Genomic DNA, 23,831 nt, shown 5'->3' with positions numbered 1-23,831 from the left:
TGAAATCGAGGTGTCCACGAGGCTGAGTTCCCTCTGGTGGCTCCAGGGGAGAGTCTGTTCCCCTGTGCCTTTTGCCTTTTAGAGGCTTCCCGCGTTCCTTGGCTCGTGTCTCGTGTCTCCCTTCCTCCGTCTTCAGAGCATCGACAGCAGGTTGAGTCCTTTTTTTTTTTTTTAATAGGTGCCTGTTAATGTCCTTAGAGCTTCTCTCTCTCTTTTTTTAAATATTATGCTATTTTTATTTTTATTTATTTTTAGAGAGGGAAGGGAGGGAGAAAGAGAGAGAGAGAGAGAGAGAGAGAGAGAGAGAGAGAGAGAGAGAAATGCCAATATGTGGTTGCTGGGGGTCGTGGCCTGCAACCCAGGCATGTGCCCTGACTGGGAATCGAACCTGTGACACTGGTTCACAGCCCGCGCTCAATCCACTGACCTATGCCAGCCAGGGCCTCTCTTTTTTTAAAAAGAAAGATTTTGTTTATTTATTTTTAGAGAGGGAAGGGAGGGAGATAGAAAGAGAGAGACATCAATGTGCGGTTGCTGGGGGCCCTGGCCTGCAACCCAGGCATGTGCTCTGACTGGGAATCGAACCTGTGACTCTTGGGTTCGCAGCCCGTGCTCCATCCACTGAACTACGCCAGCCAGGGCTTTCATTTCTTCATCTTGGTGCTGGTTGCACAGGTGTGTTCAGTAGTGAAAATCATTGACATGCACACTTAGGATGTGTACACTTCTCTGAATATGTTATACTTCAATAAAACAGTTAAGAAGAAAAGCAAGAAGACGAGGATGGAGTTTTCTTCCATGGTCTAAGGGGAGGTGGCGGTAGGATGGACAAGGCTGGTGGCGGTGGACATGGAGCGAGATGAAAAATGTTTTGCATGTAGAACCAAGATGTTCAGATGAATCGACTAGAGCATTGGAGAGAAACCACTCAGACTTCTGGCTCCAGTAACAGCGCAGTGGTGATGTCATTTATTGAGACGGGGACAAAATGAGTCTGACGACAACCAGGTTGGGGGTGCCGAGTTCCAGAGGGATCTGGTCAGGCCCCCAAGCCCACCAGGTTCCCCTCTGCACCTTTTCATTTCTTCAATCAGCCGCTCCATGGAAATGCAACTACAGGAGCCAGGGCTGCCCCCTACGGCCGGGGGAACGTAGGAAGCCCCAGCCAGAGGAAGAGCAGGGGCAAAGGGCTGAGGGCTGTGGCCTTGGCCTTGGCAGTGAGGGTGCCAGCAGGGCCCCTCTCTTGCTAGGGCGATGAAAGGCAGCCCCCAACCTGGAGACTCACCTCCAGTCCCCAGAGCTAAGGCTGTTTTCACCGGTGAGGTTTGAAAACACCCAGCCGCTGGGTCACCTCTCAGCCCTCGGCCTTTACCAAACTAACTACGCCCTTGGCATGGCTCTTCCTGAACACTCTCCTTCCCTGTCACCTCCCTCCCTGCACCCCAGTCCAGCAGGATTGCCTGGCAGGGACAAGCATGTCACAAAGGCTGGATTCTCATTGCTGCCCAAGGACTAGGCAGGGGGATTCAGGCTGGACTCCCCTAGGCCCCTAGGTCCCATGAGGCTGGTGTGAGGTGGGGGCTGGCTGAGGCTGGGCCACCAACTCCGCCAGGGTGGCGGAGCCTCCTGACTGCTTCCGCAGGGGTCCGAGGATGGGGGCCCAGCAGCTGAGGGGTGGGCTTCCTGCTGCATACCCGGCCTGTGCCGGGCCCTTTGCCCAGTCATGGGAATCCCCGGCTCCTGGCCCAGCAAGGTCACCCTTTGTATCTTTGGGGCAGGCTTAATATTTTCTGGGCTATTGCCTGAGGAGGAAAATCAGATCTGCCTTTGAGGAAGGAAGTTCCTTTGTCTTCCTGAGCTACGGGTTAAAAAGCCTTGGGGTCCACTTCAGGCCTTTCCCTTAAACGGAGCCCAGAGCGGGCTGACAGCGGGGACCTGTACACGACCTGACGGCGGCAACGCCAGAGCCCGGCGCCTCATCTGTGCGTCCCGCAGGCCTGTTTCATGGTGTTCCTTGTCGGCAGCTTCAAGAGGCCGCGCTGGTGGACCCGCCGTCTGCTAAGCTTTGGGCAGTAGGATTCCCCTGGGGTCGGTTTCACACCTCGGGGACCAGGAGCGCTTCCCCAGTTCCCAGCCGAGGAGCTCCCTCCCTCCGGAGCGCGAGCCCAGATCCTAGAGGCGGGACAAAAGCACAGATTCCACCGGGATGGGGCGGGAGCGGGGGCGGGGCTGGGGAGGGGAGGCGCGGAGCCGGATGCAGCGACGCAAACTCCTTCCAGGCAGGCTCCACCAGGGACCCCGATGCGACAGCCCGCGGTCACAGGCACCACTGCCCACTCCGAAGCCCAGCCCACCGGAAATGACGGCGCAGGCAGTGCTGACGTTAGAGGGTCTCGGTCACTCCCAGTCACGCGAGTCACGCTGGGGGTGGGTCAGGGTGCCCAGTTGCACCTCTGGGCCCACGGGCTTCCCATCCACCCCCGACACTGTGCATCTTGGGTTGAAGTCAAGGGACCAGGCGGCACCAGGTCACCTTCTTCCAGGAGTGCCCCCACCCCTGGAGGCCGGACGGCCGCCCTCCCTGCCCTCAGACTTTCCAGCGCTGGGCACCCGCTGCACTGAACGCTCAGGCCCCATCTGGCCCGCCCTCCAGTCTGAGGTCAGCGCCTGGCAGGGTAAGGCGCTTAACACATTTGAATGAGTGAGGTCATCTGGTGTCCCTCCCTTCCCCCCATAAACCATCTGGGTCTGTCCCAGACAGGATTCTCTGGGTCCCTGCTGTCTGGAACTGCTTCCACTCCCCGTGTCGGCCTCCAGTCCCTGCCCTTAAAGTCCCAGGCCTGTCCTTTAGGAAGTGTGTGCTGAGTGCCCTCCTGTGGCCTCACCCTACTCCTTCAGGGCCACCTCGGGGGCTGCTGGGAGGGTTCTGTGAGCTCACACAGGCCGAGGGCTTGGAGCAGGGCCTGTGCATGCGCGCACCAGGCAGCGTTTGCCTTCAGGGTCATTTTTACTCTAACATGCTTTACCTGGAGGATCTATTCGTCGCCCACGGCTACCCCTCTTCTGGCAGGGCTCCTGGGGAGGCCTGTTCAGGGGCCTTACCTTTCTAGCACAGGGCAGGTGAGGCTTTCAGTCAAGGCCAGAGCCCTGGGCCTCAGAGACCTGTGGGGCAGCCCCCGCTGTGTCTGGCGTGCCCGCCTCACGGTGCACATGGGACCCTGCACGGACCCGCCTGCCGGGCACGGAGCGGTCCCCAGCGGGTGAACCAGGGAACGCTCTGACGCCAGCGGCACGACCACGACCCCTGGCCCTTTGTCAACCTTCTCCGCCCGGTTCAGATCCACCTGCCCCACCTGAAATCCTCCCCAAAGTACTGAAAAACCGAGTCTGAGAAACAGTCGGGGAATGTGTCAGTCCTACTGACTGACGTGGACGCCCGAAGCGTCTCCGTGTCCCAGGACGGCCCAAGAGCCATCTTCGCTCACGTGTCCAGGGCTGGGCGCCAGTGCTGGGTGCCGGGGCCACGGGGAGCAAGACCCACCCAGTCTCTGCTCACACGAATATTGCATTTTCCTGGGCAAGAGAAACATAAACCAAGTAAAAAGACAAAAGTATTTGAAATGGGGGGGGGTAACGTTTTAGGCAACATCGGGGGCGGGAATAGCAACAGCTGGGGATGGGAAATCTTTCAGGAGGAGAGGGTTTGAAGATAAGACCCCAAGCGGGAGCAGGGGACGGGCACACGAACAGCGGGAGGAGGGGGGTCCCGGGAAGAAGACACAACCTGTGCAGAGATCCCGGGCAGAAAGAGCTCAGGGGTCCCGAGGAAGCCAGGAAAGGCCGGTGGGTGGAGTCCGAGGGCTCTGGGGGGAGGGGAGCAGAGGGGCCGTGCAGGGCGCTGTGCGGCCCCAAGACACTGTTCCCGACAAAGGGCTCGAGGTGTTCTCGGTCGGGAGTGTGGTGAGCTGCATTTCACAGCCACTCCTGGCTGTTCTGCAGGGTGGAGGCTGCTGCAGGTGGGAGATGGGGGCGGGGTCAGTAGAAACGAGGGAGGTAGAAAATACAACATACGTGTTTGGGAAGTCACATCAAGATGTGGTGATGGGTTGGACATGGGGTGACGAGAGGAGAGGTGTCAAGGGTGACGCTGACTTCTGGCTTGACTGCCTGGGAGGTGACATTTGCTGAGATGAGATGACTGAGAGACAAAGGTGGGAGAGAATGACAGGGCTGGGAGGGACGAAGTGTGGAGAAGAGAATCACCCCCGATGTGGCAATTTTAAACATTTTGCCAACTTCTTTGACGCCTCTTCCTTGGGGTGGGGTATGGATCCCCTCTGCTGGAATCCAACGGACTTGTGATTGCTTTGGCCAGTAGAGTATGGTAGAAGTGACTTTATATATTATTATTCCCAGGCTAGCTACTAAATGGCCATGAAGTTTCTGTTTCTCCTCCTCCTCCTCCTCCTCCTCCTCCTCCTCCTCCTCCTCCTCCTCCTCCTCCTTCCCCTCCTCCTCTCTTTCTCTCTCCCAGGCACCCTCTCTTGTGTACCCTTTGGGACGCTCACGCTCAGAGCCCAGGGCCTTGCTGTGAGAGGCCCAGGCCACTCAGGAGACCCACGCTGATGATGCCAGACTCAGCCCCAGCTGAGCCCAGGCTTTGAGTCCTCCCAAGATGCCAGACGCCAGATACGGGAGTGAAGAAGCCCCCGGATGGTTCCAGCACCCAGCTGTGCCGAGTTAACCCCTCCCCTAGCCATTCCGGTCTTCCCAGCTGAGACCCTGGACGTTGTGGAGCAGACGCCAGCCACCTCAGCTGGGCCCTGCCTGAATTACTGGCTAATGCATTTACAATAAATGTTTATTGTTTTACATCAGATTTGGTGGGGGAGAGGCAGTACCCAGAACATGCATTTAGTTGACAATCAGGATTCCACATCGCCAATGTCACCTGTATCCTTCGGGTGATTATGAATGAAATTACTACCAGCATTACACATTTGTGTGTGTGTGTGTGTGTGTGTGTGTGTGTGTGTGTGTATGAATATCTGTCTTCGTTTCTCCTGGGTAAATACCACAAGTGGAATTACAGAGTTATATAGTAATTGTATATTCAGCTTTATAAGAACATATAAATGCTCCCCATCCACGCCAGTATTTGTTATGTCAGGGTTTGTTGTTGTTTTTTTTCTCCCCCATCCTAATAGGTATATAATGGTTACCATGGTGTGGTTTCAATTTGCATCTCTCTAATGACGAAGATTCAGAGTTTTTAATGTCACTCTGGGCTGGACTAGCACTGGGTGATTTGCAGAGTGCACTGGATTTTTTTTTTTTTTTTGAAATGCCAGATAAAGGTGCCATTCATTCATTATCTCGGGAGCGATCAGAAAAGCCACAAGCCAGCCCAGGATTCCACCCAGGGCAGGGAAGACACATCCCCTGGAGCCAGGACGGAGCTATCCTGTGCAGTCTGCTGACTCGGCGACACATTGACACCCTGTCCCCCTCCTTCCTCCTTCCACACCCGTCCTCCTTTACCTTGGTGCCGTCTCTTCGCCGCCTTCACGGTACATCCCTCATTTTTTTTTTTTTACCCGTGGAATTCCTGTTTAAGCTAAATATCACCTCCTTGGGAAGCATCCAGGATTTCCAGAAGCTTCCAGACATAGCGTGCAAGATGATGTTGTGGAAAAAGTCCAACCTCTTTGGGGTTGAGTTGGATTTTTTAAATTTTGGCTTTGTTCCTTACTAGTTGTGTCACTTTGGGCAAATAATTTAAATATTCCAAGCCTCGGTTTTCCCGAAATGTGTCAAATGTGGATAATAGCTACCTCAGAGGCAGGTTTTTGTATTAGCAATATTGTCCCATTATTGTCACTTTCACCATGACTACTACTTTGCCTCTACCAAGGATACACTGGATGAGCCATGGCTGATTCTCTTCCTGACTCTCTCCCTAGATAATTGCTGACACAGGACAGGCCTCGTGTCCTGAGCCCCTGTGCTCCCGTCCCTGACACAGTGTTGCTAATCACCGGTCCCTTGACACGTCCGTTCAGATGGGTGGCCTCAGAAGGGTTTTCAGGGAAGGCAGGTGGCCAGAGAGGAGTTGTGGGAGCCAGAAGGACCTCCAGCGTTCACCAGGCTCCGAGAGCGGGGGCACTGGGGTCAGCCTGCCTCCCGCAGAGCAGGAGGCTGAGCCTAAGTCTCTCCGGACACGTGGGTTTGACAGGTCAGAAAGAGGGAACCAAGGGAGCAGATGCTCAGAAGACAACAAAAAGACTCGGAGGACAGGGATGGACGAGGAAGAAACTCAGGGGAGAGGGCTCGGAGGAAGTGTGGGTCCAGCGATGGCGTGGGGACCAGTGTTGGGGAGGGGGGCGGGGACAGGAGGCTGGGAGGATCGCGGGCCCTGGGCTGGGTGGAAATGGGAGAGGCGGCGCGGGGACGACGCTCGGACGCAGAAGGAAGCGCGCAGAGGCATTGGGTGGAGCTGAGAAAGACGCGGAGAGTGGACTGTGCCGCGTGCGGCAGGTGCTGGAGGCGGAGCCACTAGGGGCGGGGCCTGGCGGGGGCGGGCCGAAGAGGAGGCGGGGCCGACGCCGGGCGGGCGGGCGGGGTGCCGTGCCGCGCTGTGCTCCGCTCCTGCGAGAGCCGCGGGGGCCGCGGCGCTGGAGCTGGGTCTTGAGCCGGGGCCGCAGCGGGAGTCGGGACCAGTGCCGGTCCGGATCGGGCTCCAACGATATGGGGTCGGCCGACTCCAAGCTGAATTTCCGAAAGGCAGTGATCCAGCTCACCACCAAGACGCAGGTGCGCCCGGGGCCACGGCCTCGCTACCCACCTACCAGACTGGGGGCTAGGCCGGGCCAGGGGGCTGCGTGAACTTGGCCTGCCCTGAGATGGGGAAGCAGCTGGGTGTGTGGGTGATACTGACACCAGGGTCGAAGCCGAACCCCTTGGCCCGCACCCCGAGAGACTCCATCCCCTAGCTTGGTCCCCCCACCCCCAGCCTTCTCTCCCGGGAATATTCTTATCCCCGCAGCCGCTGCTGCCACCTTAGGCTGACGTGTGCCTACTTTCCGAGCCGGCGTCGCCGCTGCCTGCCCCCCACCCCATCCGCTCCTCCAGCCTCGCATCTTTAGCCTCTGCCCGCCTCCACCCACCCATCCACCTCCCTGCTCCCTCGCTGCCCCTCGGTGCCCGCGGGTCCCGGACGCACAGACCCGGCTGACTCAATGCAAACAAAGCCGGGCCGGTGTCCGCCCTGGTTGGGAAAACAGCTGGTGCGCGGCAGCAGCAGCCTCGCTGGGCCCCGGTCCGTGCCCACGGCAGGGAAGGCCCAGCAGCCGGGTAAGGGGACCTCTTCCCAGGCCCGTGGAGTCCAGTTTCCCAGCTGAGACCACTTCTGAAAGGGACTTCTCCTCTGAGACCCAGGCGTGGGGATGGCTGTGTTTGGGGTACCCTCTGTTTCCTGGGTCAGGGCTGAGAAACCTCCAGATTGCCCTTGACCTGCTGATGTGGGGCCTGGGGGTGTCTCGCAGCCTAATCCATGCTTGCACACTCCCCCGAGTCCACAAGTGGCACAGAGGCCACCTCCTTGCTGGCGACAAATGCGACCTGGCCCCAGCAAGGCTGCTTCCTCACCCACCCCTTCTCTCCTCACCCCTTGAGCCAGGCCATTCTGGCCACGGAGATGCAGGCCCTGACTCCCCAAATTTCCCGCTTTCAAGGGAGTCGGGACCTGCTGTCATCTGGGACTGTCCTCTTACCCTCCCCCCACCCCTCCCTGGGCTCTCTCTTGCCCTCGGCAGTTACAGTGGGATGGAGGGAGCCATCTGCCCGCAGCCAGCCAGCTGGTCACAGCTGCAGAGGCCAGACCGGGGGTCCCACCCTCTCCGGTTCCCAGGGGAGAAAGGTCAGGTGCTGGCAAACGCCCAGGGCCTCTGGAGAGCGCTGCCCGGCAGGGAGGTGTTTGACAGAAACCAGATCTTGCTCCTTGCTGCTCTCCGGTTCTCCCTTGACTCCTGGTCGGTTCCGGCACTTTGCTCTTTAGGGCTGGGGCTTCTAGGTGTGTGGGTGGAAGGTGGGCCAGCCCCCCAGTGTGGGGCCACAGAGAGAAGAGGGAGGGAGGGAGGCTCCTGTGTTTACCCACCTGCCGAGGGAAGCGTCTGGGTGGAGAAATGGACGGTGGGCTGCAGGCTCGGCTGCCGGGGTCCTGTGCTGGGCCAGCTGGACCAGGTCAGCCAAGGCCCCAAGGGTCTGGGTGGGTTACATTCCCACTGGCTCTTGCCTCCCTCCCCCAGATACGGTGATGGATCTGCCTGAGGCGTCTCTGTCTCATCTCCCAGCTGAGGCTGGTGTGTTGGCTTGGGACAGGACTGAAGCCGGAGACTGGCCTGGGTCTCCCTCCAGGAGCCCTGGGGCCCTGCGGGTGGGAGGTGGCCTGGGCCGCCTGGAGGGGGAGGTCCCCGGGGGCGGAAACCTGGGGTCCTGTGCAGTGAGTGACCTGGCTCGGGTAGCTTGCGGGTGAGCACCAGGTCCCAGATGATCATCCAGACCTTGCCATTCATGTCTCCAAGGAGATGCAGGCTGGCTGTCCCCAGGGTGTCCTCCAGTCCCAGGCCCTCAGAGGCCGCCGGGTGAGCACAAACAAGCCGACCTGGCGCCCTTCCCCGCGGCCTGGGCCTGAGCCGCTGCTGCCCAGCCTTCCTGCGCCGCATCCTGTTTTCTTCCTGCGCGGGGCTAGGCCGGACCCTGGCGCCGAGGGCCGGTAGCTCTGGCTGTGCTTCCCGAGCCTTTCCCAGGTGGGAGGGGCCCTGGAGGGGGGCACTCCCGGACCTGGACCCTCTCCCAGGCTCCGCTTGTTTGGAGGTTCTTTGCTGTTGGGCAGATGAGAGATGCATGTTCTGGTAGGTCCGTGTTTACATGCGTGCACATGTGTGTGCATGTCAATGCCGTGGTGACACAGTCCTCCGGGTCACCCTTAGCAGGCTGGAGCACTGCTGGTCCTTCCTTTCTGCCCCCAGAGAGGTTTCAGAAGAGGCAGCTGGCCCCTCGGGCCGCTGGCAGCACCGGCCTGAGCGGGCCCTGCAGAGCTGGGGTAAGAACATCTGGTTTCCCACCAGGTAGCTCAGCCGCGGTGCCCCTGGCAGTGTGGGCCTGCCCACTTCCAGCAAAAACACCCTTTTCGAAGAAACTGGATTTTAGAGCTTCCTTGGGCTGGATGGAGCCCAGCTGGGGAAACTGAGGCAGGAACTGAGCCACGCCCCTCCCCTTGGAGGCCTAAGCGGCCGAAGTGACCCTGACCAATGCCTGTAGCATCGGGCTAGCCTGGGACGGCCAGGCAGTGGTCACCAGCTTGACGTGTCCAAGCCACGGTGGGACCAGTTGAGGATGTGGGAGGTGAAATTCACCATTCTCGAAGTTCAAGGCCAGCTCCCACAGTCAGGAAGTTCTGCCTCAGGGCTGGGCTGCCCTGGGGACACTGGCCTGACGAACTAGATCAGAGGCCAAGTCTCCTGGGTGTTCAGACGAGTTTCTGCCCCTTTAAGGGGGTAGTGGTTCCCTGGGAAGCGGGGAAGGTGCAGAGACAGAGATGGGAGCTTCCCAAGGAGCTTCTGGATTGGGGTGGAGGGAGGGCTCTTCCTATTTTCAGGATGTCCTTCCCTACCCCCTCCTGGACGCCTGGCGAGTGCCAGAGGGCCATTCTGGCCAGCAAACCCCAGCCCCAAGGCCCCTCCTTCGGCCTCTGTCCCTCTACCCCCTACTAACTCGCTCTACCAGTTCTGGGACGGAGCAGGCCCTGGTGCCAGGTCTGTCCAGAGGGCCAAGGCCACACACTGGCCTGCAGCTCAGAGGGGACTGTTGCTTGGGGAGTGGGCCAGGGTGCTCCTGGACCTTGTGAGGCTCGCCACCCCAGCCCTGGCTTTGGACAGCCCCCAGCCCTGCCTAGTGACCAGGCCAAAGGGATCTCCAGGGGCAGTGACAGCCTTTGGCTGAACAAACGTTGCCTGAGCATCCGCCCTGTGCCTCCAGGGCAGGCGCAGGGAGGAAGGGCTGGTGGCCCAAAGGGGCCTCGAGGCCCACGGAGTCCGGGGCCGTGGAGAGTCCCTGAGTGGGCAGGGAGGGGGTTCCCAGGTGGGAGCAGGCCCACCCGTCTGGAGATCCGGGAGACCTCTTTCTTGCAAGAAGCGGCTTCAGAGAACAGAATCCTTTAAGATATACAGTTTTCTGATCACAAGGGCGATGCCTATTACATGCGGATCTGAGGGGGCGGTGGGACCCTCCGTGAGCCCTCTCGGAGGAAGGGGGAGCCGAGGCTGGCTGGGGCGGCAGTGGGGGGCGGGGGCTCTTGCTGGAAGCGGCGGTCTTTGGGAGGGGACCAGTGCCTGGGCACCCCAGCCCCTCCGCCCCTCCGCCCCTCCACGGGTGAATCTTCGGAAGCAGGAAAGTGGTAATACCGAGCTTCCAGAAAAACATAAAGAAAAAAATAACCACCACCCAGAGAGATCAGCGTCATTTTCTTCTAGACGTCAGTTACTACCTGGTTTCACACACAGTGGTGGCCGCCCCGTAGTTTTAGATCTTGTTTGTTTCACATAACGTGACACTGAGCAGCTTCCGCTCATGAGCATCCTCTGACAGCGAGATTCTGACGGCTGCACAACATCCCATCGTACGGGTGTGCCCCCGGGCTGTTTACGCATTCCCTGGTCGTTGGTGAGTTGGGTCCATCCCAGCTTTTCACGGCTGTTGGTAACACCTCAGTTATTATCCGGATACCCGCGTAGATATCTCCAATCATTTCCTTAGGAAATATTTCTGGAAGTGGGGTTCACGATTCACATTGGTTGCCCGTGTGACACAAAAGGCACGTGCCTGTGTGTGTGAGGCCTGTGGCTTCAGCGGGACCGCTGGGACTTGGGAGTGGGACTTGGGAGGGGTGGGCCTGCTGGGAAGAGGGGGCCGTCTGAGCAGAGGGAAGCAGAAGATACGGCGGGGTTGCGTGGTGGAGCTAGCCAATGCAGGGGAACATGCATGCACATGTGTGTGTGCGTGTGTACCTGCCTGCAGGTGTGTTCAGGTAAGGGCTTCGCTGACCGTCGGGCTGAGGTCTGGATTCAGTCCTGCCGGTAGTGGGGAGCCCCGAAGGTCTCGGCTGTGGGAGCTGTGCCTTTGGCGCTGGGCTGTGAGCGCAGGGTGGGGGCAGCATGGAGGTGGGATGGAAGAGGTAGATTTGGCCATGGGGCCCTGGCAAGAGTGGCCTGAATGGCAGTGCCCACGCACGCCCCGTGGGGCACCTGGAAGAGCAGGTGCAGCCAGAGCGCCGTGGGGCTGAGGCCTTTACATGTGGCATCTGCTGGGTGAGCTGGGTGAGGGTGGAGGCCGGGGCTGAGGTGGGCAGCTTGGGGCAATGGGAATGAGCACCCACCCCTTGTCCTCCTCCTGGGGGACGGGCACCACCTGGGTCTGGTCCCTGGGCACTTGACCTGCTGGTGTGGCCCGAGAATGTTTCTGGGTGGGGAGGCCCCACCAGAGGCGGAGAGTGACTTACCCAGAGGTGGATGGTCACACAGGCCCTCAAGGACTGGGCTGGGCTTTGGCTGCTGAGCTCAATGCCTAGCAGCTGACCCCTGACTGCCTACGCCGTGTCCCCGGCCTGCCTGTGCTGACCGGGGCTCGTGGTGGCCACAGGACATGCCCCACACGAGAAGGCTCCTGGGCACCCGCAGGGAAGGAGCAGCGGGGCCCTGGCTCCCCTCGTGGGAGCTCCCTTGGCTGCGTGTTGGGCCTACCATGGGCTCTGTGACATGCGGTTGTGCAGCTCTGGACGCTGGGTTCCCCCACAGCCCGTGGAAGCCACCGACGATGCCTTTTGGGACCAGTTCTGGGCGGACACGGCCACCTCGGTGCAGGATGTCTTTGCGCTGGTGCCGGCGGCAGAGATCCGGGCTGTGCGGGAGGAGTCGCCCTCCAACCTGGCCACTCTGTGCTACAAGGTGAGGGGTACCTGCCCGCTCCCCCCCCCACCCCCCGCCCCCGGCGGAGCTCTCTACTGCCCTCTTGGGGAAACTGAAGCCGGCCCAGCCCTGTGGTCCGAGAGAGCAGGAACCCAGCATGTGCCGCCACCTCCCAGGTCGGGCCGGGCTCTGGTCCCCTGCGCCAGTGATCATGGCGCCTGCCCGCTGAGAGAGCTTCCCCCTGGCCAGCTCATCTAGCTCACCCTGCGAGGTTGCCATGGTCAGTGTCACCATTTTACAGATAAGGAAACTGAGGCTCAGGTGGACGGTCACTTTCACTTAACAAGGCTCTGCTAGTGAGTGGTGGGCTGGTCCATGTCCCGTCCACCGGGGTTGGCTGACTCTGTCTGCAGGGGTGGCACCTGTGGGGCGGGGCCCCCACCTGTGGAGCCGATGCCTCTGCCCCTCTGAAGCCCGTGGGGACCCACCCTGAGCCAAGTGCCAGGGCCCCGCGCCCCACCCTCCCAGCGTGCCCTTGTGCCCGTCCCGCAGGCTGTCGAGAAGCTGGTGCAGGGAGCTGAGAGCGGCTGCCACTCGGAGAAGGAGAAGCAGATTGTGCTGAACTGCAGCCGGCTTCTCACCCGCGTGCTGCCCTACATCTTTGAGGACCCGGACTGGAGGGGCTTCTTCTGGTCCACAGTGCCCGGGGCAGGGCGAGGAGGGGTCTGTGGGCCTGGGCGGGTGGGCGGGCTGGGTGGGAGGTGGAGTTGCCGTGGGGACAGGGTGAGAAGCAGGTGCAGGGCTGGCCGCACTCCTCCAGGACTTCTGGGGCTTTGGGGAGTGCAGGGTACTGGGGCGGGGGTCGGCTCCTCCTCCCAGAGCCTGGGTTCCTCTCCCACAGGGGTCTCTGCCCTGCAGCTGGGCAGAGATAGGGACAGGGCAGCTGGCCGATGGGTGGACACGTGGGTTCCCTGCGGGATCGAGGCTCCAGAGTTTAGGGGACTGGACCCGGCCCCACCCACTCGGTGGGAGGTTTCCTCGCCGCTCTGAGTCACTCCAGGCTCTGTCACAGTGACTGCCTGGGCCCAGACCCTGTCCTCTTCCTGTCCCCTCCCCCCAGTCCTGGGGCCACCTCTCCGTGGCCGGCTATCACTGAGGTGGCCCCTGGGTGCTGTGCCCCGAGCAGGGAGAGGACGATGATGAGAGCGCCCGGCCCCTGGCTGAGTCCCTGCTCCTGGCCATCGCTGACTTGCTCTTCTGCCCAGATTTCACCGTCCAGAGCCACCGGAGGAGCACTGTGGTGAGAGCCCCTGACCCTCACCGTAGGCTAGGGGGGAGGGCTCTGGGTCCGTGGTGGGGCTGGTGGAAGTTCCCTTGGGCAGGATGCTTTGGGGCACAGGGCTGCTCAGGGAGAGCTGGGCTGCCTGGCATGCATGGTCCCAGGGAGGGGGTGGTGGCTGGCACAGCTGGAGCGGAGCCATCTGGTGCCTGGCCCTGCCCCCTGCATCCGGGAGGCTGGGCACAGGCTCCCATTGTCTCGCCCGGGCAGTGAGTGGGGCGTGGGGCTTGGGCACGGGAGGCCGAGCCCTTTCGCTTCCCCTGGGCCCATGGACTTGACCTTGAATGCTCTCTGCCCTCCACCCCCACACACCACCAGACCTTTCCAATTCCATGCCCCTCCCTCCCTATCTCTCTCCCCGTCTCAAGCTGTATTGAGCCAGTGAAAGAACCAGAGTGAAGAAAAATGAGCTTTCAAGAGCTTGAGAACATTCATTTCCTCCCTCGTGCATTCGTGCCTGGGGCATTTGGAGGGTCTCCGCCCCAGGGACAGTGGGGCGCTCGGGTTGGCCACCCCCAGCCCGACCTCTCCCTGCCCCTGTCCCCAGGACTCGGCGGAGGACGTGCACTCCCTGGACAGCTGCGAATACATCTGGGAGGCCGGCGTGGGCTTCGCGCACTCCCCCCAGCCCAACTATATCCACGACACGAACCGGTGAGCTTTCCTGGGCCCAGGGCTCGTGGCCGGAAGGAACCGTGCCGGGGCCTTACAAAGAGACTCTCCACTCGTGATGCGACCTCAGCGTCACAGGGATAAGCGGGGCCATTTCTCTTCATGGACTTGAGCTGGGGCTGGGCAGGGTGGGCACGTCCCCCTCCCCGGAGCAGACTTGAAACCCTGCTGTACCGCACCCCCTCCCCCAGGACGGAGCTGCTGAAGCTGCTGCTCACGTGCTTCTCGGAGGCCATGTACCTGCCCCCAGCTCCGGACAGTGGCAGCACCAACCCGTGGGTGCAGTTCTTTTGTTCCACGGAGAACAGGTGAGGGGCCCCTGGCCTTTCTTTTCCTTCTCTTCCTTTTGCAAGGGCTGAGGAGCTGAGGCCACGTCCCGCCCCAGGAGTCTTATTCGAGGGGAGGTGCTGCCCCCTGGTGGCGATAGCCTACCTGTAATTTAACAGCCACGCCTTACGCCAGCGCTGTCCAATGTCCCGTTGCTGGGGGCCTGGGTGACGCGTGCCCCGATCCTCCATGTAGTACAACCGTCATGCGAACCACACATGCCATTTAAACCTTCCTGGCAGTGATAATGAAAAGTAAAAACAAAACAGTGAAATTAATTTTAATATTGTGTTTGATTTATCCCTATCGGAAATGAGTATTTAACACGAATCAATATACACATTATTGAGATGTGTTACATTCCCCTTTCATGCTCAGTTTTTTTTTTTTTAAGATTTTAGAGAGGGAAGGGAGGGAGAAAGAGAGAGAGAGAGAAACATCAATGTGCGGTTGCTGGGGGCCATGGCCTGCAACCCAGGCACGTGCCCTGACTGGGAATCGAACCTGCAATGCTTTGGTTTGCAGCCTGAGCTCAATGCACTGCCAGGGCTCATGCCCAGTTTTCAAAATCGTGTGTAGTTTACACTCGCCGCACATCTCATTTCGGACCAGGCACTTTTTAAGCTCTTTGGACCTTCGTGTGGCTCCTGTTGGGCAGTGCAGTTCAGACTGCTTACCAGGGAGGAGGGGGCGGAATGCAAGCCCCGAGGGGCGGAATGCAAGCCCCGAGGGACGGGAAGCCCAGCCTGCATGGGGGTGCTCCTGGGCTCCGGCGGCTCGTGGGAGCACAGGAGGTGTCACAGGGTGGGGAGAGTCCGTGGAGCAGGTACAGGCCCTCCAGCTGTGCGGGCAGCACGGGGGTTAGTGTCCTGCAGGGCCCTGCTTCACCCTCTTGCTCCCAGGCTCGGACGGACGCCCACGCGGCACGCCCCATCCCGCAGATTCCTTGGTCTCCGGCTCGGGGTCCCGCCCCCACTCCCGCAGCCCCGCCCCTGAAGGGGACCCAGGCGACTCCCTCCGCCAGCCACAGCCACAGTCAGCAGCTGGCCGGTTTCTTTCTCACCAGCCCCATCAGGCACGCAGCCCTCGGTGCCACTCGCTTAACCTCTGTGGGTCTCAGTTCGCTAGCCTGTAAGACGAGGAGCTTGAACCCTGACATCTTACGAATCTCGGAACGGAGTCACTCTGGGGCCTGGGAACTGGGCGACTGAGCATGTGCTCTGCTTCCCGAGGGGAAGCCCACCTCCCCGAGGGCCGCCAGCCCTCTCAGAAGCCCCAAGGGAGGGTGCTTGTCCTTCAAAGACCCGAGGGCATATGACATGTCTGTCCAAGCCCGTAGGTTGTGCGGCACCAAGACTGGACCCTCATGGCAGTGATGGGCTTTGGGTGGTTATGATGTAGGTTCCTTCATAGTAGGGGAGGCTGCGTCTACGTGGGGACAGGAGTGTATGGGACATCTCTGTACCCTCCTCAGTTTTGCTGAGAACCTCCACAAAATAGTCTTAAAAAAAATAAAAGAAGAATGGGCTTCAGCTGCTGGCAGGAGGAATCCAAGGGACAGGAACCTAAGGGTCCTGACTGGCCACCCTGCTCTTGGTAATAAACTCCCCCTGCCCTCGGCTCAGGCTGGAGCGGCCCCAGAGGCAGGCGAGGATGAGGAGGGTCCTTCTACGCAGGAAGGGGAGGAGCTCCTGGCCCTCCTGCCCCGCCCCCCAGCCCAGGGCTGGCACCGAGGCCTGTGTGGAATGAGGGAGTGGCTTGGCCCCCACTCCCTCGCGGCTGGCAGGGGTGGAAGAAGGGCCGGCCCAGTGGGGTCGCTGCAGCCCCGCGCTCCTCTCCCCGCAGACACGCCCTGCCCCTCTTCACCTCCCTGCTCAACACCGTGTGTGCCTATGACCCTGTGGGCTACGGGATCCCCTACAACCACCTGCTCTTCTCCGACTACCGGGAACCCCTGGTGGAGGAGGCTGCCCAGGTGCTCATCGTCACCCTGGACCATGACAGTGCCACCAGCACCAGCCCCACCGTGGACGGCACCACCACAGGCACGGCCATGGACGACATTGACGTAAGGACGGGAGGGGAGAGGACAGGGCCTCCGGGCAGGTGGCGCGCCCCTAGGGGAGCTGGGTGAGGGACACCCAGGGGTCACCTTGTGGTGGGCCTGGGGCTTTAGGCAGCACCGCTGCCAATGCTGAGGCCTGGGGTAGGGGCAGAGGTGGGGGTGCCTGCTCACCCCAGCTCCCCCTTTGGCAGCCTCCAGGGCCCGAGAACCTGTTTGTAAACTACTTGTCCCGAATCCACCGCGAGGAGGTGAGTCCAGCACTGCTCTCGTTCAGGGGGTTCTTGGTGCCCGCCCCACAGCGGTTATGGTGAGGGGATGCAGCTGAGATAGGGGTGAGGGAATCTGGACCCCTACGTCAAGGAGCTGTAGTCCCCATGGACTCGCCCCCCCAGTAAAATAGCGACAGTAGGACTGCGAGGGTTTCAAGATGCAGGAGAGCGCTGATGGCCTCACTGGGCCATGGTGACTGGGGAGACTTCCAGGAGGTGGCTCTGGTGTCAAGTTCCTCAGAGGTCGAGGGAGGGGAAGGTAGTGGACTTAGAGGCCAGGCAGACCTAAGTTCATGGGTCTTGTGACCTCGGGGACATGGTTATGTGGTTCCAAATCTCTGACTCTCATCTCTGCCTCTGCAACATGGGGACAGTAGCTGCTCCCTTGCCTTGTGGAGGGCAAAGCTCAGCACATAGTAGGTGCTTAGGGATGACCCCTCCTGGCGGAAGAGAAGGGGCCCCTCCAGGCCAGCCTTGAACTCAGCTTCCTGAGGGGCTCACCCCAAGACAGCTCTGACGACGTTGGAACCTGGGCCCCTCCGGCTCTCGGGATGGGGCCAGGCCTGGGGAAATGAGGGGCGTTTGTTGAGAGCCGGGTCGGATGGGCCCTCGCTCTCCCTCCCAGGACTTCCAGTTTATCCTCAAGGGCATAGCCCGGCTGCTGTCCAACCCCCTGCTCCAGACCTACCTGCCCAACTCCACCAAGAAGATTCAGTTCCACCAGGAGCTGCTGGTCCTCTTCTGGAAGCTCTGTGACTTCAACAAGGTGGGCCGGCTGCAGGGGCCCGGCCTGCGGGGCAGCCGTCTGCCCTCAGGGGGAGTGGCTGCTCCGTATAGGCCAGGGATAGGGACAGGGCCCGGGGAGACTCCCAGGGGGGAGGGAGGGTGGGGCAGAGCTGCCCTCCCTCTGAGCCTGCCTGCCTGTTCCCCGTCCCTCCCCCAGAAATTCCTCTTCTTTGTGCTGAAGAGCAGTGATGTGCTGGACATCCTGGTCCCCATCCTCTACTTCCTCAATGATGCCCGAGCGGATCAGTGTAAGGCCGGGGTGCGCATAGGGTGGGGTGGGCGTGGGATGGGATGGGCGTAGGATGGGGTGGGCATAGGATGGGGTGGGCGTAGGGTGGGGCGCTCCTTGAAGAGGGGTGGCCCGGCCAGATGGTTTTATCTCCCAGCAGCTCAGGCCTGGTGCCCTGAGGAGGGCTTTTCCAGTCCCCCCAGGGTGGGTTCCCGCCCATTCGCTCCCCTCCCCCCCTCCCCACCCGTGCGGTGACAGCGTCCCGTGCCGCCTGCCGCAGCTAGGGTGGGCCTGATGCACATCGGTGTCTTCATCTTGCTGCTTCTGAGCGGGGAGCGGAACTTCGGGGTGCGGCTGAACAAGCCCTACTCGGTGCGCGTGCCCATGGACATCCCGGTCTTCACGGGCACCCATGCCGACCTGCTCATTGTGGTAAGGGGGCGCCTGGGTGCGTGGGGCTCATGTCCTCTTGGCCGAGTCTGGAGATATGGAGGGGACCCCATGGCCGCCCCTTGCCTCCCCCGCGCACAGGTATTCCACAAGATCATCACCAGCGGGCACCAGCGGCTGCAGCCCCTCTTCGATTGCCTGCTCACCATCATAGTCAACGGTAGGGGGCCGCGGAGCCCACCTTCCCCCCGCTCACCACCAGGTGGCGCTAGGCCACGGCTGCGGGGCCGGCACTTCCAGTTCAAACCCTCCTTGCCCGACTGAAATGTCACGGCAGCCAGTCGCCTATGTACCAGTCAATTTCCTAGTAGCCACATAAAAAAAAAAAAAAAAGTGACAATAATTTAAAAATATATCTTATTTAACTCACTATATCCCACTATATCCAGCATACCATCATCTTGATGTGTTTGTATTCCTTTTTTCATTAAGTTTTCAACATCTTTGTGTGGCTCATACGTGCGGCACATACCGGTTAGGACTGCCCATGTTTCAAGGCTTAATGGCCCCACGTGGCTCGTGGGTACTGTACGGGCCAGTGAGGGTTTAGACCCCTCATTCTCTGGGTGCTGTGATGTGCCCCGCCCACCCACCATGGGGGTCTGCAGACAGCTAACTGCCCCGGAGGGCAGGGGGCTCAGCTTGGCTGGGGAGCGTGGCGGCAGCGGGCTGAGGCAGGATGACTTTTGGAGGCCACAGTCCTGGGTGAGAGGGGTTGACTCCCACATGGTCTGGTTTGGACTCCGGGGTGGGGGTGGGGCTGTGCAGGGCCTTTGGCGTGATGTGAGCTCTGGGTCCTCGCTTAACTGTTCACTCACTGGCCGCGCCCCTTACCTTACCGAGCACTGGCTGAGCGCGGCCGGCTCTGGGAATGCACCGGCAAACAAGACAGCCACCCCCACCCCCGCCCCTCCCAGTGAGGGCGCAGGACCCCAGACGCGGAAGGGCACAGATCAGTGTGCGACTTCAGGCCGTGTGCAGCGTTTCATCTCCGGTTCCCTGCTCACAGGCTGTGCAAAAACAAACAAACAAAAAAAAGTATTTAACTAAGTGGAGACTATCAGTTTGATGCTCTAGCAAGACCTAAAGGCCCTGAGTCTGGGTCCCTGCCCAGCCATTTTGCAGCCGGAGAACTCTGTGCAGCCAGAGGAGCTCTGTGAGCTCCTCCGAGCCTCAGCCTCCTCACCTGTAACGTGGGGTGGTTTTCTCTGTGTCCCGCCTCCCTCCCAGCGGTGTGGGAGCGAAGGGTGGGCGGGATGGCCTGTGTGAGTGGTTTTGCACACGGTGCAGCTGTGCACACCGTGGAGGGACGAGGGTGGAGCCTAACCTGCTCCCTGGGGCTCTGCAGAAGCCCTGGCCAGGGTGACCTTGGCCTCCGGGGACATGCCTTTACTGGCTTCTCAGGGATTTCACAGGCAGGGGGCGGGGAGGGCTCGGGAGCCGGAGCACCTTGTCCCGCTCGGGTCCAGGGCCCAGGAAGCGCTCGTGGGCTGGTGGGGCCCCGGGAGTAAGCCCAGCCCTCTCCTTCAGTGTCCCCCTACCTCAAGAGCCTGTCCATGGTGGCCGCCAATAAGCTGCTGCACCTGCTGGAGGCCTTCTCCACCACCTGGTTCCTCTTCTCGGCCTCCCAGAACCACCACCTGGTCTTCTTTCTCCTGGAGGTCTTCAACAACATCATCCAGTACCAGTTTGATGGTGACGCACCCAGCCGAGCCCTCGGGGTGGGGGGGTAGGAACCAGGGTGGGCAGTGGGCGAGGATACCTTCCTGTCTAAGGGTAGTAGCTCTCTGCCCCGCCCCCAGTTTGTCCAAAGTGCATTAATTGAGCACCTGCTATGTGCCATGCCCTGTGCGGGGTGCAGTGGGCACGATAGAGAACCAGGCAGGATGCCCCGTGCCCTGAGGCTCTTGCAGCCGCGGACAGAGGCACGGAGGGAGGCTTTAAACAGACCCCTGCCCCCTCTGGGGGTGACACCTCCTGCCCTCCAAGGTCCCTGTCCCGGGAAGCCTGACAGGTGGAGGGGGAGGTGAAGGGCCTCCCTGAGGCCAAGCACCCTGCCCTCCCCCGCAGGCAACTCCAACCTGGTCTACGCCATCATCCGGAAGCGCAACGTCTTCCACCAGCTGGCCAACCTGCCCACGGACCCGCCCGCCATCCACAAGGCGCTGCAGCGGCGCCGGCGGGCGCCCGAGCCCTTGTCCCGCACCGGCTCCCAGGAGGGCGCCTCCATGGAGGGCTCCCGCCCCGCTGCCCCCGCCGAGCCTGGCACCCTCAAGACCAGCCTGGTGGCCACCCCAGGTCCGGTGCTGGGTGGGTGGCAGCGGGTGTGGATGCCGGCGTGTTTGGGGGTGGGCAGGGTCTCTGGGGCGTGTCACCCCAGCTCTGGCAAAGGGTGTGGCTTGAGGTGGGAAACAGTGGAGATGGGCATGGCAACTGGGGTGGGGCAGGGGCACTGGGGTCCCGGAGGGGCGTTCTGTGCGGGAGCTGGGCCTCAGGCCTGGGTGTGGGCTCTGGGGGAGGCGGGTGCAGGGCTGAGGGGTGGAGGGACGGGGCACAGGGTCTGTAAAGTGGGTGGAGGAGAGAGGGGGTCTCAAGGGGGCCAGGCCCAGTGGACATGCTGTCTAGGGGGCCCTGGGCAGTGTCCTCACCACACCCGGCCCTCCCAGGCATTGACAAGCTGACCGAGAAGTCCCAGGTGTCGGAGGACGGCACCTTGCGGTCCCTGGAGCCCGCACCCCAACAGGGCCCCGCAGACGGCAGTCCCACTGAGGAGGTAGGCCACGGGGACTGCTGGGACTGAGCAGCCCCTTTGTCCCGGCCTCCGAGATGTGGGCCACAGCCACAGTGCTCTGGCATCTGTCCCCTGCAGCGGAGGGGCAAGCACCCAGCTGACTATCTGGGGAGGGGACTTCCGTAGACCTCTCCCTCTTGCAACGGTCATGGGCTCAAGCCCTTGGCCTTCAGACTCCCCATCCATCAGCCTTATCTGAGGTTGGGCTGGCCTTTACCATAAACCTGTCACCGGGCTGGGCTGGGCTGGGCAGGGCCTGGGGCCCAGGGCAAAGGGTGCTGGGCTGTCCCCTCAGTGGGGAGGGAGCCCCCCACCATGCACATGGGCTGGTGAGGGGAGACCCCACTGCCCTGCCAGGTTCTGGACAGTGCATGGCCCGGGAGAGGGGCTACTTCTCTGCCCTCTGCCCCCACCCTGTTGCCATTCCTCCTCCCCTCACTCCCGTTCCTCTCCTGGGGCCAGGAGCCCAGCCCGGCCTGGCGGGAGCAGCGGCGGCTGTCCAGCGCGTCAGCCAGCGGACAGTGGAGCCCGACGTCGGAGTGGGTGAGGGTTCGGGCAGGCGGCGCCCCCGTGGGGGCCGGGTCAGCTGCCCCTGGGACTGGGAACCGCCCAGTAAGTGCAGCCTCTGGCAGTATGTCCAAATCCAGGGACTGGCCCGGGAGCCAGACTCAGGGTTGGTGCTCTGGCTGGGGGACCTTGGCCTCCCTCCAACTCAGCTACCTCCTCTGGGTAGCCGGGCTGAGCTTCACCTGCCCACAGCACCAAGTTTCTCCATAAAGCACCCTCCCCAGCCTCCTTGCCCAGGTCGCTGACCCAGTCTTTCATGCTTGCTGAGGTCCCCCCCTCATGGCACTTGCACGGGGACAGTAAACGTCCCGACCTGATCATGCTGAGGACCCAAGGGGGCCGTGTCTGTGCTCAGTGCGAGGCCATGGCTCTTACCATGAAAAACAGTCGCTTTTCATGGGTGCTGCCCCCACAGGTCCCTGTCGTGGTGATTGGGGGACGCGTTTTGCCTCGGGGAGGTTGAAGTTTGGGGTCAGGGGGCAGGCCTGTCCTGCAGCCTTGGGGGGCTGCTTCCCCAGGCCCAGGAGCCGCGGTCCCTCCCCCAGGTCCTCTCCTGGAAGTCGAAGCTGCCGCTGCAGACCATCATGAGGCTGCTGCAGGTGCTGGTGCCGCAGGTGGAGAAGATCTGCATTGACAAGTGAGGCTGAGGGGCGGGGGAGGGGGGCTAGGAGGGCTCTGAGGAAGGGGCCAGTCCGGGCTTGGGGGTGGCGTGACTGGGAGCACGGGCATGGGGGGGTCCACGGTGAGCCCATGCTCCCCGGGACCTTCATGGTGGCTTCCCACGTGAGCACGTGGGAGACCACCCCGCCACCCCCCGCATCGCCCGCAGGGGCCTGACGGACGAGTCGGAGATCCTGAGGTTCCTGCAGCACGGCACCCTGGTGGGGCTGCTGCCCGTGCCCCACCCCATCCTCATCCGGAAGTACCAGGCCAACTCGGGCACGGCCATGTGGTTCCGCACCTACATGTGGGGCGTCATCTATCTGAGGTGGGCCCTGTGGGGGTGGGGCAGTGACCAGCCGGGAGAGGTTGGGTGTCCACCGGAGGGTCTGCCCAGCGGGGCTCACTGGGGGCCTCAGCCCTGGGTCCCACCTTCGTAGTGGGGCTCATGCCAAGATAGTTAACCAGGGGGGAGTCCTGTCTGGTTGAGGGCGGGACACCGAGGTGGGACATCAGGAAGGGAGGGTCTGGGCTCTGGCACTGCCTGCACCCCCACGGTCTTTCCTGCGAGGCCCCCCAGCACCCGAGGACAGCGTGCTCCCTCCGCAGGAACGTGGACCCGCCCGTCTGGTACGACACGGATGTGAAGCTGTTTGAGATCCAGCGCGTGTGAGGACCGCGGCCTGCAAGGGGCGGGGCCAGGGGAGGGCGGAGCCGGTGGCCTGCAAGGGGCGGGGCCAGGGGAGGGCGGAGCCCTGGCCCTGCATCCTCCCCGCCACCGACCCACTGGCCGTGCTGAGCTTTAACTTACTATGATCAGGGCTGGGGGCTGGCAGAGTGGCCGAGTCCTGGGTGGCAGGCCCCAGAGGCCCCTTGGGGCTGGAATGCTGGCCCTGACCTTCCCTGAACTCCCCCCACCTCCTGGCTCCAGGGCTGCAGGCCCCGGCCAGGGCCCCCACCTCACTCTGCTCCCCCTCAAGCCCTGTTTCTATGCTGACCTTGGGTGCCCACCTGGCCCCTGTCCTGCTCACCCCCAGAGGCCATCCGGTTACTGTGCCATAAGGGGTTGCCCAGGAGGGAGCTGTGGGCTGTCCCATGATGCACCCGGGCAAGGTGAGGGGAGCCCATCCGAGTCTCCCAGCTGGAAACCGCTGGGCCCAGGCCGGCTCACTGCCGGGGCCGGGGGAGGAAGGCACCTGGCCCGGCTGCTTGAGGAGGTGGGTGGGGGCTGGCCGACTGCAAAAGCCAGACTGGGGAACCCCATGCATTTTAGGGGTTTGGAGTGGGGTGTCCTGCTATGTTCTCCAGGTCAGGGGCTGTGGCCTGGCTTCTTCTTATGTCCAGTTACGGGGACGAGAAGAACGAGGAGGGAGGGGCAGCTGTCCAGTCCTCCCCACCCCCACCCACTGCCTGGAGGACTGGTGGGGGGCAGGCTGCCACCCCTCTGCCTCCCCTCTGTCCTCCCAGGCCTGGCCTCTGGCCCCCCCCACCCACCTGTCAGTACGATCTTTGCTCTGTACAATCGGCCTCTTCACACAATAAACCCCTCTCTACGCCCTGGTGCTTCGTGCTTGCAGGGGAGGGTCAGGCCAGGCTAGGGGACTCTTGTCCTCAGGGGAGTCGGGGCGGGGGTGCTGCCTCCTACAGTCGGCCCCCAGAGGGTCTTAGCACCTGATTGGAAACCTGTGTTTGTCATTCTCTTGGGGGGGGGGG

General features: G+C 61.8%; 1 protein-coding gene and 1 long non-coding RNA gene across 3 annotated transcripts; both read left to right on the top strand.

Annotated features, from left to right (window-relative positions):
• Nucleotides 1-2,298: 2,298 nt before the first annotated feature.
• LOC123817492 lies at nucleotides 2,299-4,872 on the top strand. Its single transcript, XR_006785432.1, has 2 exons — nucleotides 2,299-2,675; nucleotides 4,535-4,872. It is a non-coding gene; the product is annotated as an uncharacterized LOC123817492 (long non-coding RNA).
• Nucleotides 4,873-6,622: 1,750 nt separating this feature from the next.
• On the top strand, nucleotides 6,623-23,674 carry HID1 (HID1 domain containing). 2 transcript variants are annotated; one of them, XM_045837466.1, is made up of 20 exons: nucleotides 6,623-6,813; nucleotides 11,853-12,002; nucleotides 12,516-12,686; nucleotides 13,150-13,263; nucleotides 13,850-13,956; nucleotides 14,166-14,282; nucleotides 16,147-16,369; nucleotides 16,558-16,614; nucleotides 17,261-17,401; nucleotides 17,579-17,669; nucleotides 17,931-18,082; nucleotides 18,182-18,260; nucleotides 19,631-19,795; nucleotides 20,171-20,398; nucleotides 20,767-20,873; nucleotides 21,354-21,434; nucleotides 22,004-22,095; nucleotides 22,288-22,446; nucleotides 22,728-22,808; nucleotides 22,848-23,674. In XM_045837466.1, the coding sequence occupies exons 1-19, from the start codon at nucleotides 6,748-6,750 to the stop codon at nucleotides 22,789-22,791; spliced, it is 2,364 nt and encodes a 787-aa protein (XP_045693422.1). In that variant the 5' UTR covers nucleotides 6,623-6,747; the 3' UTR covers nucleotides 22,792-22,808; nucleotides 22,848-23,674. The 2 variants fall into 2 exon arrangements, with proteins under 2 accessions (XP_045693422.1, XP_045693421.1); XM_045837465.1 differs by having other exon boundaries at nucleotides 22,728-23,674.
• Nucleotides 23,675-23,831: the final 157 nt, after the last annotated feature.

Source organism: Phyllostomus hastatus, unplaced genomic scaffold (genome assembly GCF_019186645.2).
Source record: "Phyllostomus hastatus isolate PE091 unplaced genomic scaffold, TTU_PhHast_1.1 phas_contig_210, whole genome shotgun sequence".
In the NCBI taxonomy this organism is placed as follows: Eukaryota; Metazoa; Chordata; class Mammalia; order Chiroptera; family Phyllostomidae; genus Phyllostomus; species Phyllostomus hastatus.
This window is presented reverse-complemented; position numbering and strand designations above follow the sequence as displayed.